At 57.8% G+C, this 15,219-nt stretch overlaps 1 protein-coding gene and 1 long non-coding RNA gene across 4 annotated transcripts in view; one reads left to right on the top strand and one right to left on the bottom strand.

Annotated features, from left to right (window-relative positions):
* Positions 1 to 4,994, bottom strand: part of LOC138846506 (protein Aster-A-like) — a 406,361-nt gene extending 401,367 nt beyond the window's left edge. Inside the window, 1 exon segment of the mRNA XM_089319501.1 lies at positions 3,446 to 4,994. Within this exon segment, the coding sequence (XP_089175627.1) occupies positions 3,446 to 3,723 (278 nt within the window). The 5' untranslated portion in view covers positions 3,724 to 4,994.
* Positions 1,568 to 12,393, top strand: LOC149120843 (uncharacterized). Of its 3 annotated transcripts, none has more exons than XR_016224907.1 (3): positions 1,568 to 1,933; positions 5,615 to 8,185; positions 10,279 to 12,391. It is a non-coding gene; the product is annotated as an uncharacterized LOC149120843 (long non-coding RNA). The 3 variants fall into 3 exon arrangements; XR_016224908.1 differs by lacking the exon at positions 1,568 to 1,933 and adding an exon at positions 3,504 to 3,638 and having other exon boundaries at positions 8,294 to 12,393; XR_016224906.1 differs by lacking the exon at positions 1,568 to 1,933 and adding an exon at positions 3,504 to 3,638.
* Positions 12,394 to 15,219: the final 2,826 nt, after the last annotated feature.

Below are 15,219 nucleotides of genomic sequence, written 5' to 3' on the forward strand. Positions count from 1 at the left end.
GTTATGGGGGGTGGGGACTCAGTAAGAGATGGGGTTCTTGCACTGCAGACCCCCCCTTCCTGGCCCTTCACCCACAGCTGCCTCGGGACAGACAGACAGACAGACACACACACACACAGCTCCTGAGGGTCACAGAAGCCCAGAGAACCCCAGATAAAATACACGCACACACGGGCCCACCCCAGTCTCAGCGGACAATGGCAGGCAACTCACAGACACAAAGGGAGGCACACACAGAAAACACAGCCCCCCCCCCCGTGGGGGCAGGGGAGGGCGCCAGCGACCAGGTCAGCCCACACATGCCCAGGGTCCCTCTGCCCCCTTGGGGTCCACCATCTGGTGCGGAAGACAAAGCAGGAGCCAGTGCTGCAGCGGCGGGGAGGCGGTGGGAACCCTGCCACCCAGCCGTGAAGGGCTCGGAGCACCAGGGAGCTGTGCACACACCTGGAAGGCACAGCGGCCAGGTAACGGACCGGAACCGAGCACCGACATCATTACAAGCCCTCCCCGGGGCCAAAGGTCAGTAATTACTGCGGCCTCCACAGTCAAGCACCCAAGCACCGGGCAGGTTGTGGGGGGGGGGCAGGCTCACAGCCACGAGGGGCCTCTCTCTCACACACAAAGAAAGTGGCAGAGGGTCTCGCGGCGGCCCACACCCGGCAGCCTCACAAGGGATACACACAGAAATGGAAACCCCGGGAGCCAGAGCCACACACACACACGGCGCCTGGGACACACACAGATAACTCAACGTTTGCACACGAGGCTAACCTAGAGTTTCAAAAACCAATTACGGGCGCACACCCGGACACACCGCAAAGTCACAGCTGGACACGGACTGGTAACTTACACCCGGAGCCACAGGCGGAACTGGAGGTGACCGCGTGCGTGCACACACACACACACACAGTCACCGAGGGCCACAGCCGCTACACACCCCCACATGGAACCAGCCACACACGCAGGGAGATACTGGAGACACAGGCACACAACCCCAGAGGGTGGGGGGCACGATCAGACACTCGCTGAGGGTGGCAGAGCCGCGGAAGGCAGCAGAGGGGGCCTGCACACGCGCACGGACCCGCACTACTGTACACAGGGACACACACGTCCAGCTGGAAACGCACTCGGGCACGCGGCCCTTGGGCCACGCAGGAGCCCCGACCCCCGCAGCCCAGACCCACCAGGCCGGCGGGAGAGGGCCCAGCCGGCGGGGTGCTCGCCGACTTCCCCGCATCCCGGGCCGGCCTCCCAGGCAGAGGCCAGCAGTGCCTGCGCGCCCTCCCCGCAGGCGGCGCTGCCCGCAAGAGGAGCCCCCCGCCCGGCCCAGCCAGCCAGACCCCCGCCACCGCCACCCAGCGCCTCGCGGGCCCGCAAAGGCGACCCCCTTGGAGTCGCCCCTCGGGGGTTGCACCCCAGGTGCCCCGCGCCGGCAGCCCAGACCTAGGCCCACGTGCGCCAGCGCTGGACCCAGCTCGGCCGCGCCGCCCCGCAGCCGCGCAGGCGCCCCCTCCCCGGCGCCCGGCCCTCAGCCCCCCGACGCCGGCGGCCCCGGTTCTTACTCGAACATGGATGCGGCGCGGCGGCGCCCCGGCCGCAGGGCAGGGCAGGGCAGGGCAGGGCAGGGCCCGGCTGCGCGGGGCTGGGCTGCGCTGGGCGTCCCCGCAGGGCACCGGCCTCGCCTTCCGCGGCCGCCGCCCCCACCCGACCCCGCCGGCCGCACAAAAGGCCGGAGCCGCGGAGGCCGCCGCGGCGTCAGCGACTCCCCTTCCTCTCCCCGCCCCGCGCGTCACGGCGCCGCCCCCGCCCGCAGCAGCGCGCCCAGGGCGGCCGCGGCCTAGACGCCGACCGCCGGGCTGCGGGCCGAGCAGGCGCCGGAGACGCGGAGCCGGCGCGCACCAGGCTCCCGGGCCCTCCAGGAGACCCCCGCGAGGTTGGCGGCGGCGGGGACTGACCCCAGGCGTTGGGGCGCCCGGAGCTGGCGGGAAGGGATTTGGGGGTGCCGGGCCCGAGAGGATCCCGAGGCCTGGAACGTCCAGCCCTGGCAGCCAGACGGCGTCAGAATCCAGCACCCCCTTGGCTGTTGTCTGTGCCAGTCTCCCCGGGCCACCGCGCAGGGCCGCGCTGGCGGGTGGGAAGGGGCTGCTGGGTGGCCTGGGGCCTGGTGGCTACGCAGTTGGGTGCCGCCCCCCTGCTCGGTGGCCGGGGCCCGTGGCCACTTGTGCGAGCCCAGGCACATGGGTCGTGGCCACTTGTGGGAGCCGCTGGCTCCTTGCCCGGCCCCTGGGGTCGTGAGGCCCACCTCATAGCTCCTAGGTAGGCTGCCCCATTCCCATCGCGCCCTGGTGGGTGGCGGGCCCACGTGTCTGTCCCCCACCCTTCTCTTCCCCTCACACCTGCAGAATCTAAACTCTTCCCGGCCCCCAGCCTCGCTGGACTCCCCCTGGCCTGGCCGGGCCTCCTTCCTTTCCCCGGTCTACTGCTCCCCTCCCCGCCCCCACAGCCTGTTCCCCACCTGCATCTACCCTCAGGCTCCGGCCGGCCTTCCCCCAGCTCCTCCTCTGTCCCCGGCTCCCTTTGTATTTCCCCTTGCCTGTGTCTGCTTTTGAGATACCTTGACATTTCCGAGCAGGGCGTATCAATTTCACACGCGAGGACCAGGATGTTGGGGGGGGGAGGGGCAGAGGCAGATATATCTCTTTTGTAAAGACAGAAACCATCAGAGCCACAGCCCACGGCCCCTTTTCTCCATGCTCCAACCCCCTTGCTGTCCCTGTGTAGCTTTACCGTGGGCTCTTGGGTCCGTGTGCTAACACTCCAGGATGCACCTGCCAGCCCTGCTGCAGCCCGCCTCACAGGTCTTTCAGAAAGATCTGCCACCAGACTCCTGCTGGATCATTCTGCGGCTCGCTTTTCTCGGTCACCACGGGGTCTGAGGTTCTGGAGCTCAAACTCTAGTCCTAGGGCGTCCGCTGCTGCTGGAGCCCACCACCCCGGCTGCTTCTCGTTCTGTCCTCGTTGGGCCTGTGGCCCCGAACGACCCAGTTCCTGTCTGCCTGGGCCAGAGGCCGTGTTGTGTTTTGCTTGCCTGTGAGCTACGGCAGGAAATGCTTTTTATCCCAGCCCACACTTCAACATGTACGTCACGCCGTGTTGCTTGCAGGAAACCGCACGGCCCCGCCATGCCTTGCCCGGGCTGCTGTTTTCAACTCTGTCCTGTTTCAGTTTGGAGACCAAGCGCTCCTTGCGCGGGGTCCTGACCCACAGTGAGCGGGCCAAAGGCTGACTCATGGTCACCGCTACCCACGTACTCTCTCCTCGCTGCTGGTTTGCTGTGCTGCCTCTCAGGCCCCCGTGGGGTGAGGCCACATGATATCCAACCAGCAGGAGTCTGAGCTCCTAAAGAGAGACCCCCGCCTCTCCCGCCCCCCTGCCCTGGTCTCACCTGTCCTGGGACAGGCTGTCCAGGTCCGAGCTGCTCAGCCGCCCCGAGCGTCGCAGGGCCGGCGTGCAGGGGGGTGACTCCCCGTCACTGGATGGTGTGACGTGTATGGAGGGCACCTCCAGGAACCTCCAGGGCCCAGGGTCCAGGCCGGCGGTCGCGCCATCCTGTGGCTGCCGCTCTGCAGGGACGACAGGTGGGTCCCGGATGCTGCTCTGGTCCCCTGGGGGCTCCCAGGGCAGCGGGGGCAGGAGCTCGGCCTTAGGGAGGGGCTCAGCCATAGTGGTGTGGACGCTGGGGGAGAAAGGCGAAGGTAAGAGGCCCTCGTCCAAGTCCCGTCAGCTCGCTGGTGATAAGCACGGTGTGGGAGGGAGCGAGGTCCGAGCGGAGGCCCTCTTCCGCCAGCACCCTCCTGGTAACTGCAGATCCCGGTACAGCATCCTTGGATGGCTGGGCAGGCCCAGCCCGGGACCTGCACACAGTAAGCGCTCACTCCCTGGCTGCTGCTATCCCTGGGCTCGTGGTGCCCTGGGCATTCTGTATACCCCCACCCAAGCCCAGCGTGCCCTCCACACGCAGGCCTGCGGGAGGCTGCTCAGGCTCGCAGACAGGCAGAGTCCCGGATTGGCTTCCCTGTGTGCTGGGCACCTGCTGCTCCCAAGACAAAGGGAGGGTGCCTGCTGCCGCCACCATCGCCACCTCCTCGGTCTGTAAGGAAGCCAGGCCGGCTCTGGTGGCTGTGGAAGTGGTGTTGGCGGCCACTTGGGTCCGGGGAGGCCCAGCCAGAGCCCATCTGTCTGTCCTTTGTTAGAACAGCAAGGGCTTCTTGGTACCCAGCTGCCTGGAGGCTAAGGAAGCAGGGCCTGGGAGACCTGGGGAGAGTGCCTGTGGTGTGGGGGTGACCCTGAGCTTGGGAGCCAGGCCCCCTGGGGCCCCGACAGCCCTACCTTAACGGCTTCCACTGCGGTAAGCATGGAGACCAGGCCCTGCCTTGCCCCGTGGCGTCCTGACCTTCAGGCCGGGGCGCATGCGTGGCTGGAGTCGTGTTACCCTCTGGCCAGCTGCTCCTGGGAGAAGGTACAGCGAGGGTGGGGATGAGGTGTGGGCCAGCAGGAGGCTGCAGAGCCGCCCCTCCTGCCCCCCTGGACTGCCCAGTAGAGATGAGGGCTTCTCCCGCAGCGCCCTGCCCGAGGCGGCCCTGTCTGCCCAGAACGGCTCCTCCAAGTTCGGAGATCACCCCCAGGTGGCCCGGTTCCGGTCCTCATCTTCCCACCTTGTTCTCGGCAGCCCGGACCAGGGAGGCAGTGTCTGGTCTGTGGAAGCCAGCGTGGTCCTCGGCTGAGGGCGGGCACTGTCCCTTGCTCCTCCATGTTTGTCACACTCGTGTGAGGGTTGACACACACCGAAGAGTGCCTAGATCAGCTATGATGTCTAACAGCAGAGTGAGCCCCGGGAACCCCAGCCCCGGTAGGAGCCCCGGGCCTGCCTCTGGGCCCTCGCCAGCCCCCACTGCCTCCGCTCCCCGAAGTCTCTGTCACCCTCCTCTTGACAACTTTTCCCTTATATATTTTTGATGTTTGCTTTTTCTTTTTTAAATTTTTTTATTTTTTCCCCTTTTAATACTTTTTAATCACATTGGTGTGCATCCCTAAACAATATTATTTTGTTTTGTTTTGGTTTTTGGTTTTGTTTGCTTTTGAGGTTTATTAAATTAAATCATACACCCTGTGTTATCTTCTGAGACTTGCTTTTTTTATTCATAATTTTTTTTTATCTTTTTAAAAAATATTTATGTTTTTGAAAGGCAGAGTTAGAGGAGGGAGGGGAGAGGGAGGGGGAGAGAGAGAGAAAGAGAGAGAGAGAGATATACCAGTCTTCCATCCACTGGTTCACTCCCCAGATGGCTGCAACAGCCAAGGCTGGACCAGGCTGAAACCAGGAGCCTGGGACTCCGTCTGGGTCTCCCACGAGGGTGACAGGGCCCCAACTCCCGGGCCACCTTTTGATGCCTTTCCCAGGCTGTTAGCAGGGAACTGGAGCAGGAGTGGAGCAGCCGGGACTAGAACCAGCGCTCGTATGGGACGCTGGGGTGCATGCATTGGCTTACCCCGTGGTTGCTGTGCCACCACACAGGTCCCAGATTTGATCTGTTTTTTTTTTCCTGCTGCATAGTATTCCAGCGTGGGCATGCATCATCACTGATTTATCCATTCTTCCTGCCCATGGACTCTGAGTTATTTATGGTTTTCTGCTAAAATGGACAGCGCGATCACGAATGGAGAAGCCACGTCCCACGGGTTGCCCAGCCACAGCTGCCTCACCTGCGTGGTTCCGTCCGAGTGCCTGCGTGGGCTCCCTTGATCCAACTCTGAGCTATTGTCCATTGGCTCAATTATCTTAGCTCTGTGGTCAGTCTTGGTATCAGATAAAGGGTGCCTTCCTCTCACTCTGATTGTGCCAGAGTCTGTCCAGTTAGAGGGGGAATTTGATTCTGAATCTATAACCAATAATTGATATTTTTTAAAGATTTTATTTATTATTTGAGAGGTAGAGTTGCAGACAGTGAGAGGCAGAAAGAGAGAGAGAGAGAGAGAGAGAGAGAGAGAGAGAGGTCTTCCATCTGCTGGTTCACTCCCCAGATGGCCACAACAGCCAGGGCTGCACCGTTCCGCAGCCAGGAGCCAGGAGCTTCTTCTGGGTCTCCCATGTGGGTGCAGGGGCCCAAGGACTTGGGGCGTCTCCCACTGCTTTCCCAGGCCATAGCAGAGAGCGAGATTGAAAGAGGAGCAGCCGGTACTTGAACTGGCACCCATATGGGATGCCGGCGCCACAGGCGGAGGATTAACATACTGCACCACAGCGCCGGCCCCCGATAACTGATATCTTTACAATGCAGGTTGAGCATTCCTACCCCAAAAATCCAAACTCTGGAATGCTCCAAGATCTGGAGCCTTTTGATTTTATTTTATTTTTATTTTTATTTTTTTTTATTTTTTGACAGGCAGAGTGGACAGTGAGAGAGAGAGACAGAGAGAAAGGTCTTCCTTTGCCGTTGGTTCACCCTCCAATGGCCGCCGCGGCTGGCGCGCTGCGGCCGGCGCACCGCGCTGATCCGATGGCAGGAGCCAGGAGCCAGGTGCTTTTCCTGGTCTCCCATGGGGTGCAGGGCCCAAGCACCTGGGCTATCTGGAGCCTTTTGAATGCCAACATGACACCACAAGTCTGCTGGCTCCGTGGTCACCAAGTTTGTACCTAAGATGATCAAGAACATTGTGTTTAAGGTGTCTGTGAAACACGAATGAGATTCATGTTTACATCTGGGTCCCCTCCCCACGATATCTCATTATGTATATACAAGTATTCCAAAGTCCCCAAATACCCCAACATCTAACACTTTCGCTGCAGGCATTTCGTTAAAGGAGCCTCGGCTCAAACTGCGTTTCCCAAGATGTCCACATGGGGTCGCTCTCTGTGCATGTTTTTGCGATATTTCACCGTCTGTGTTTAGATATTTTAGATAACGGTGAGATACACCCATAGTGTTAAATGTACCATCCTAGCCACTTTTAAATGTACTATTCAGTAGTATTTTAACTTTGGTAATTCGTGGCTTTTTAAACTCTTTGGTTACAGAAAAGGTATGAAGCATAAATGTACGGCTTAATAGATAATTATAAAGGACCTGGGGCCCCACCGCCCGGGGCCAGAGCAGGCGTGGTACCAGTGCCCTCGAAGCCACCGTGCCTTTTCCTCTGGAGACAAGCATGGCCCTGAAGCCTAGGGTAACCCCTTCCTTTTATTTCTTCTTATTCTTTCTTAAAATTTATTCGGGAGGCTGCACGCCCATCCACTGGTTCCCTCCACTTTTGCCTGCAGTGGCCAGCGCTGGATCGGACACCGGCATCCCATCTGGTGTCTTAGTGCCAGGCCAAACACTCACCTCTGCTTTTCTTTAATTGTGTGTTTTGTTTTGTTTTTAATCTGAAAGAATTAGAGACAGACAGGGAGACAGCGATCTTCCACCCGTGGATTCCCTCCTCCAGTGGCCAGGAGCCTGGAGCTGCTTCTGGGCCTCCCGCGTGGGGGCAGGGGCCCGAGGACGTGGTCCATTCTTGCTAGGAAAGCTCATCTGTGATGACTGTGGGTCTCCAGTGGCGCTGCTGGGTGGGCAGCTGTCCACACGGCGAAGGGGGAAGGGGGTGTCCTGTCCCTGAAGGTATCCAGCCACCAAGTTGCCCCTCGTGTCACGGCGCCTGCGTTCGTTCGCCGGGCCGGGATCCGCCCCTCTCTCCTTGCCCAAGGTTATCATCTGCAAGAGCTATCCAGGCGGGCCCAAGGCTCTCTCTTGGGAGAATGGGGCTGGTAGTCCGCGTCCTCTTTACTTTTCCGCTCTCAGCCCTGGCACACAGGGCCGATTTCTGAGTAAAGTTCCTGCCTCCCACTAGGGCTGCGGAGAGAAGAAAACTCATTTGGATGTCATGTCCTTGCAGACATGGCCAAGTGCCCGGTAGGAATGCCCGTGTGTTTCCTGTCTTTATCAGTTCCCTCAAAACCATCCATTCTACTCGGTTTTCTCTGCAAGGGCTCCCAGGGTCCCCAGATCGCCCTCTGCAGTCCCCTCCCAGCCTGCAGGGGGCGCTTCGTTGGCTGGTCCAAATCCCAGGCCGTTGCTACAGACTGCACACGCGGAGTGGGCACCGGGAGAGGGTCCTCTTCTCCTCTTACGCAGGGCCTCCACAGCAGGTAGGCCTATGTACTTCTGGCAAATAACAGCAATATATTTTCACACCCCAGATACAGGAAGATTGGCTGACCACCTTTTTTTAAAGATTTGTTTTATTTATTTGAAAGGCAGAGTGAGAGAGAGAGGAAGAGATCTTCCATCCACTGGTTCCCTCCCCAAGTGGCTGCAATGGCAGGTGCTGGGCTGGGCTGAAGCCAGGAGCCTGGGACTCCAACATGGGTGGCAGGGCCCAAGCGCTTGGCCATCTTCTGTCGTTTTCCCAGTGGGTCAGCAGGGAGCTGGGTTGGAAGCAGAGCAGCCAGGACTAGAACTGGAACCCTGCTCTGAGATGCCGGTGTTGCGAGCTGTGGCTTAACCCGCTATGCCCCCGACCATATGTGCTTCTTTTTAATTAATTAATTAATTTGGAATTCAGAGTTACACACAGAGAGAAGCAGAGACAGAGACAGAGAGAAAGGTCTTCCATCTGCTGGTTCACTCCCCAATTGGCCACAACGGCCGGAGCTGTGCTGATCCGAAGCCAGGAGCCAGGAGCTTCTTCCAGGTCTTCCATGCGAGTGCGGGGAAAGACTTGGGCCATCTTCTACTGCTTTCCCAGGCCATAGCAGAGAGCTGGATCAGAAGTGGAGCAGCCGGGTCTCGAACTGGCATCCATATGGGATGCCAGCACTGCAGGCGACGGCTTAACCCACTACACCACAGCGCTGGCACCGACTGTATGTGTTTCTAATGAACTGTGTCTTCTGGGTTTTCCCCTGAGTATGCCCACTTGGGTCTAGTAAGTTCTGACCTTTTACTAAATCCCGCCCACATTCTCTGAGGAAGGTTTCTTCCCCAGCTGTGTCTAATTGAACCAAGTTCCTTCCCACAGGCTCCATTCTGGAGAGCCCCAAATCCTTCAGAACATTCCAGATCCTTGGGTTTCCCAGCCTCAATTCTTTGTGACAGCCTTAAGTTCCATTTCCACAGAGCAGATGCATCCGTTTGTGCCAAGTAACGGTACCAGGGCGAGCGGGACAGCCCCTCCACCCCCCGCCGGCCTCCTACGGCTTCCGCTTCTCGTGAACTTGTACTTTGTCTTTCTGGCATCTTGGACCCACAGGGCCACAGCCCTCACAGCAGACGCCCGGTCCAAGGCCGTCTCCTGCCCTTGAGCTTGGGGCTGCCTGGCTGATGTGCTCAGAGTTGGCCAGGTGTTAGCACCTTGCCAGGGGCAGGGAAACAGGGCGTGACTTTTTTGTTTGTTTTCATTTTATGAACCAAAGCACTAAAAGGTTGGCCTCCTAAGGGCTTCTTGCCTCTCCCTAGTCTCTTTTTCTGCACCGACTTTCCTGTTCCGCCTTCTCAATTTATGTATTTTATTCCTACTGATATTCTGGGAAGGGAAGGCCTGTCCTGTTTCTCAAACCCCACAGAGATGTGGGTGTTTGGTACGGGAGTTGGGTTGCTGCTTGGGACACTTGCATCCCGTGTTGGAGTTCCCGGTTCGATTCCCAGCTCCTCCACTACCAATCTAGCTTGTTGCTGCTATGCATTCTGGGAGGCAGGCTGGGGCCCCTGCCACCCACATGGGAGACCCAATGGAGTCTTCTTGGATTCTGGCTTCGGCCAGACCCAGCCCTGGCTGTTGCAGGCATTTGGGGAGCAAACCAGAGGATGGAAGTTTCTCTCTTTCTCTGCCTCTTGCTTCCTCTCTCTGTCACTGTGCCTTTCACAAATAAAAAAAAGAAAAAGAGGGCCGGCGCCGTGGCTCAATAGGCTAATCCTCCGCCTTGCGGCACCGGCACACCGGGTTCTAGTCCCAGTCGGGGTGCCGGATTCTGTCCCGGTTGCCCCTCTTCCAGGCCAGCTCTCTGCTGTGGCCAGGGAGTACAGTGGAGGATGGCCCAGGTGCTTGGGCCCTGCACCCACCGGGAGACCAGGAGAAGTACCTGGCTCCTGCCTTTGGATCAGTGGGGTGCGCCGGCCGCGGCGGCCATTGGGGGGTGAACCAACGGAGGGAAGACCTTTCTCTCTGTCTCTCTCTCTCACTGTCCATTCTGCCTGTCAAAAAAAAAAAATTGAAAATTAAGAAGAAAGGTGTTGTCTACAGATGCCGACCTCAGGAGGCTGTGGTCCGGACCCCACGGGACTGTCTGCAGCGAACGCACCACTTCCTCAATGCAGGGCGTTCGTCTTTAGCAACAAATTCTCCTTCGCTCATCAAAGCAGCACTGGGAAACTAAGCCAAGAGAGGGAGACTGGCCGATGAGTCCCTGAGATCAGCTACACGAGAGGCGCCACTCAGTGGCCCAGGTTCGACAGAGGGGAATTTCCATCCACTGCTATGGTTTTCAGGCTGGCTCCTGTGCCCAGGACAGACACATCGCGGCAGCGCCTCTGGACAGTGGGAACTGAGCCGTAGGCACGTCACGAGCCTACAGTAGCCAGCGCGAGCCTACAGTGGAGGAGCCCAAAGCGCTGGTCTGCGCAGCAGGGGGGATGTGGTTACACACCTCCGGGGCCTGCGGAGACTAACGAGATAAGGACAAGGCTCAGCGCAGAGGCCAGCACTCACGGAGCGGCCAGGGCTCTCATGCCTATTAGTTTATGCTCCCCAGGGGCCGTTTCAGTCAGTGTCTATGGTCTGTGGTTTCAACAACCGCGTTATAGAAGACACTGGAAACCGGATGCGGGGGAAACAAAGCCAGACCGAGTGGGAGAATCCTGGAACGCTGGCTGCTTCCCTGCTCTGTTCGGCTCGGGGTTATTTTGCCACAGCTCTTAGTGGGAAAGTACTTCCAATGAGAAGATGATGCACGCTTGTTTGCAAAGAGAACAAAGAAGGGAGGAATGGGAAAGATCCCGCCTTGCTCCACGGCCAGGTTTTGTGAGAGGAGCACTTAGCCGAGTGTGGCTCGTCCCTCTTCCCTTTTTATGTATTAGGGTTATATATATTTTTTAAAGATTTAGTTGAAAGTCAGAGTTACACAGAGAGAGGAGAGGCAGAGAGAGAGAGAGGTCTTCCATCCACTGGTTCACCCCCAATTGGCCACAGTGGCCGGAGCTGTGCCGATCCAAAGCCAGGAGCCAGGAGCCTCTTCCAGGTCTCCCACATGGGTGCAGAGGCCCAAGGACTTGGGCCATCTTCTACTACTTTCCGAGACCACAGCAGAGAGCTGGATTGGAAGTGGAGCAGCTGGGTCTCAAACCGGCGCCTATATGGGATGCCAGTGCTTCAGGCCAGGGCATTAACCTGCTGCGCCACAGCACCGGCCCCTAGGGTTATACTTTTTAAGACAAGTTTTAAAAGTCAAATGGAGCCTGTCTTAGCAGGAAGCAGCCGCTCACATCCCTTGCAGGCCTGCAGACAGGGCGGGAGGAGGGCGACAAGTGTCTAGGTGCACCTGTGACACGCAGAGGGCCCCCCCAGGGGACCAACATAGTTCACAGACGCACGTGGACCAGCCCCGCGTGGCCGAGAACTTCAAGATGGGGGTCCTTCAAGAGCTGATTAGACAGGTGGATTGATGCCAGCATCATGGGAGGGGGTTAGTTCTCTCTGGAGTGGGACCCTGAGGGAAGGATGGGCTGGGCCCCCTTCTCTCTCTCTCTCTCTCTCTCTCCCTGGGCAGAGACACTGCCTGTCCCAGAAGTGCAGCCACAACTTAAGTCTCTCCGTGTGCTCTCCTCCCGTGTTTCTAATGAACAAGATCTTGCTACTGACTCTGTGATGAACTGGACCAGACAGAAGCTGGGAGCCACACTTTCTGGGTGTCCTATGTGGGTGGCAGAGGCCCAAAGACCTGGTCTATCATGCACTGCCTTCCCAGACACATTAGAAGGGAGCTGGATCAGAAGCAGAGCAGCTGGGACTCGAACCAGAACTCTGATATGAGATGCTGGCATTACAAACAGCAGTTTAACCCGGTGAGCCCCAACACTGGCCCCAGCATTCTATATTTTAATCTGTGCACTTAAGATTCACACACTTTTCTGTATGTATGCTGTTATCTCAATAAATAAAGGTAAATACAAATTCAATGACAAGTTGCAACGGATCATTATCAGCAGGGAGCTGTGTGGAAGTGGGGCAGCCAGGACTCCTATGGGATGTGGCATCACACGTGGTGGCTTAACCTGCTGCACATGGTGTCCGCCCAGACGTTCAAGTTTTACGTCGCACGTTTTTATCACTGAAATAGTTGCACATTTTTTTTTTACATTTTTTCTGACAGGCAGAGTGGACAGTGAGAGAGAGAGAAAGGTCTTCCTTTGCCATTGATTCACCCTCCAATGGCCGCCGCAGCCGGCGCGCTATGGCCGGCACACCGCGCTGATCCGATGGCATGAGCCAGGTGCTTTTCCTGGTCTCCCATGGGGTGCAGGGCCCAAGCACTTGGGCCATCCTCCACTGCACTCCCGGGCCACAGCAGAGAGCTGGCCTGGAAGAGGGGCAACTGGGACAGAATCCGGCGCCCCGACCGGGACTAGAACCCGGTGTGCTGGCGCCGCAAGGTGGAGGACTAGCCTAGTGAGCCACAGCGCCGGCCACATTTTGTTTTAGGAGCAGCGTCAGAAGAACACGGTCCAGTTCTGGCGTGTCTGGGGCTCTCTGAGAGACCAAATGCAAGCAGGAAGGGGGGCTACCAGCACACAGCGGAAGTCCAAGGAGACCAAGAAAAGCCGAGAGCGTGCCGGTGCTGATCTGAAGCAAAGCCGTGGCCGACATGCCAGAAGCCGCACTCCGGGACGAGAGGATGGACGTGTGCAACCCGGCGGCTGGACCTTTCCCGGAAGCAGCTGGGAGGAGGCCAGGCTGAGCTGGCACAGGGACAGCGGGGTCCCTGCTGCCACTCCCGGCCCGCGGGGGCAAAGCGCGCACTTTCTGTCTCTCTGGCCCAAGCCAGGAACCCGGAACTCAACCCCGTGTCCCACAGGAGTGGAAGGGGCCCAAGCACTTCTGCCTCCCAGGGTGGACGTTAGCAGGAAGCCGGATCAGAAGCTGAACCACGGAATACTAAACACAATGAAGCGATCTTTTTTTTAAATTTTTTTTTAAAGATTTATTTTTTATTTATTTGAAAGACAGAGTTACAGAGAAAGGGAGAGAGAGGGAGAGAGAAGTCTTCCTTCCGCTGGTTCACTCCCCAAATGACTGCAATGGCTGGAGCTGAGCCGACGTGAAGCCAGGAGCCAGGAGCTTCTTCTGGGTCTCCCATGTGGGTGCACGGACCCAAGGACTTGGGTTGTTCTCTGCTGCTTTCCCAGGTGCATCAGCAGGGAGCTGGATCAGAAGTGGAGCAGCCAGGACTCAAGCCAGTGACCTTATGGGATGCCGGCACTGCAGTCCGGGCTTTAACCCACTGCGCCACAGCGCCGGCCCCGACAGTGAGATAAGCTTAACAAAACGACTGGGGCGAGTGCTTTGCTCCTGCATCCCACATCAGAACGTCTGGCCTGAGTTCCCACTCCAGTTCCCATCCAGTTTCCTGCTCACGCGCACCCTGGGAGGCAGTGGTGATGGTGCAAGTGTTTGGGTCCCTGCCCGCCTTGTGAGAGACCAGGTGGAGTTCTAGGATCCTGGTTTAGACCTGGTCCAGCCCTGGATGTTGTGGGCATTTGGGGAGTGACCCAGCCAATCTCAGACTCTCTCTCTCTCTCTCTTTCTCTCGTTTGCTCTGCCTTTCCTATGAAAAAAAAAATAAATAAAGTGAGTACTTAAAAAATAAAACTACTGGAAATAAAAGACTGAGTACCTTCGTGAAAGCAAAATTGGGTTTTCTGCAGATTTCTCGACAGCACACATGGGTAGAAGAAGGTGGCAGAGTGGCTAGTGTCTGCCTCTCTAAGGAAGTGGCTGGGGGCGCCGAGCGGAAAGTGCCTGCCCAGAGCTGCCTTCCCAAGCCTCTTGCTAGAACGAAGGGGAACTAAACACGCTTCCAGCTAAATAAAAAGGGAGATGTTTTGCTTTGAAACTATCCTTAACTACAGGAAGTCCTGGAGACCTTAGCAGAAAGAAAAGCAAAGAGAGGAAAAACTAAAAGGTACAAGTAGAATAACGAGCAGTAACAATGAGAAATGCATGGGAAAATCGAAACGGACAGCGATCGTACGAAGCAGCACAGTTTTCGGGTTTCAGGTTAAAAAGAGCTGCAATGCGGGATCATAACAACCCTGAAAGTCAGGAAGAATGATTCGAACCCTAAAGACTCTAAAATCTTTGCGTTTTTCAAGAATAAGAAATATAAGAAATCATGACGTTACACGTGTCACTCTCTGGGTGACAGGAAAGGACCCAGAACAGGAATTGGGCCCCACCTCGCGCACCACACTTTCTCTTGGATTAAGGATTTTACCTGTCCATTTCCCTTCCCCTTGAGTGAGCTGTCACCCAGAGAGGCATTCCAAGGACAGGCACGTGTATGGTGCACACCCCGTGGGCCCGGAAGGGGAAAGCCCAGGAGACAGCGCCACCTGCAGGCAGAGCGGCGAGAGCGAGCCCCTCACAGTGGCAGGTGGACGCGCTGGGAAAGGGGTTGTTTGACTGACAGTCAGGCTAGGGGAGTACCTCGAGGGGAGGCGCTGTGGCCCTGGCTTAGCTCCCTGCCCTATCCCATATCAAAAGGCCAACAGGGGGCGTGACAACGGGAAGGTGGAGGGGTCAGTGCTTGGGACACGACGTTCCATGTCAGCGTGCGTGGGGTCAATGCTTGGGACACGACGTTCAATGTCAGCGTGTGTGGCTTCGAGGTCCAGCTCTGCTCCCATCCCATCTTCCTGCTAACCCGCGTCCTGGGAGACGGTGGCTCAGCCACCCACAGGGGATCTTGGGCTGAGTTCCAGTCTCCTGGCTTTGGCCTGGTCCAGAGCATTTGAAGAGTGAACCGGTGGATGGGCACTCTGTTTCTGTCTCTGTCTCTTCTCTTTCTGTCTGCCTTTCAAATAAAGCAAAAAATTTTTTTTAATTTAAAGAAATGAATGAACAGGGGCCGGCGCCATGGATCAGTAGGCTAATCCTCCGCCTGCGGCACTGGCACACCGGATTCTAGTC

The sequence above is a fragment of the Oryctolagus cuniculus genome, chromosome 18 (genome assembly GCF_051225735.1).
Source record: "Oryctolagus cuniculus isolate XC-2025 breed Fujian yellow rabbit chromosome 18, ASM5122573v1, whole genome shotgun sequence".
Classification (NCBI taxonomy): domain Eukaryota; kingdom Metazoa; phylum Chordata; class Mammalia; order Lagomorpha; family Leporidae; genus Oryctolagus; species Oryctolagus cuniculus.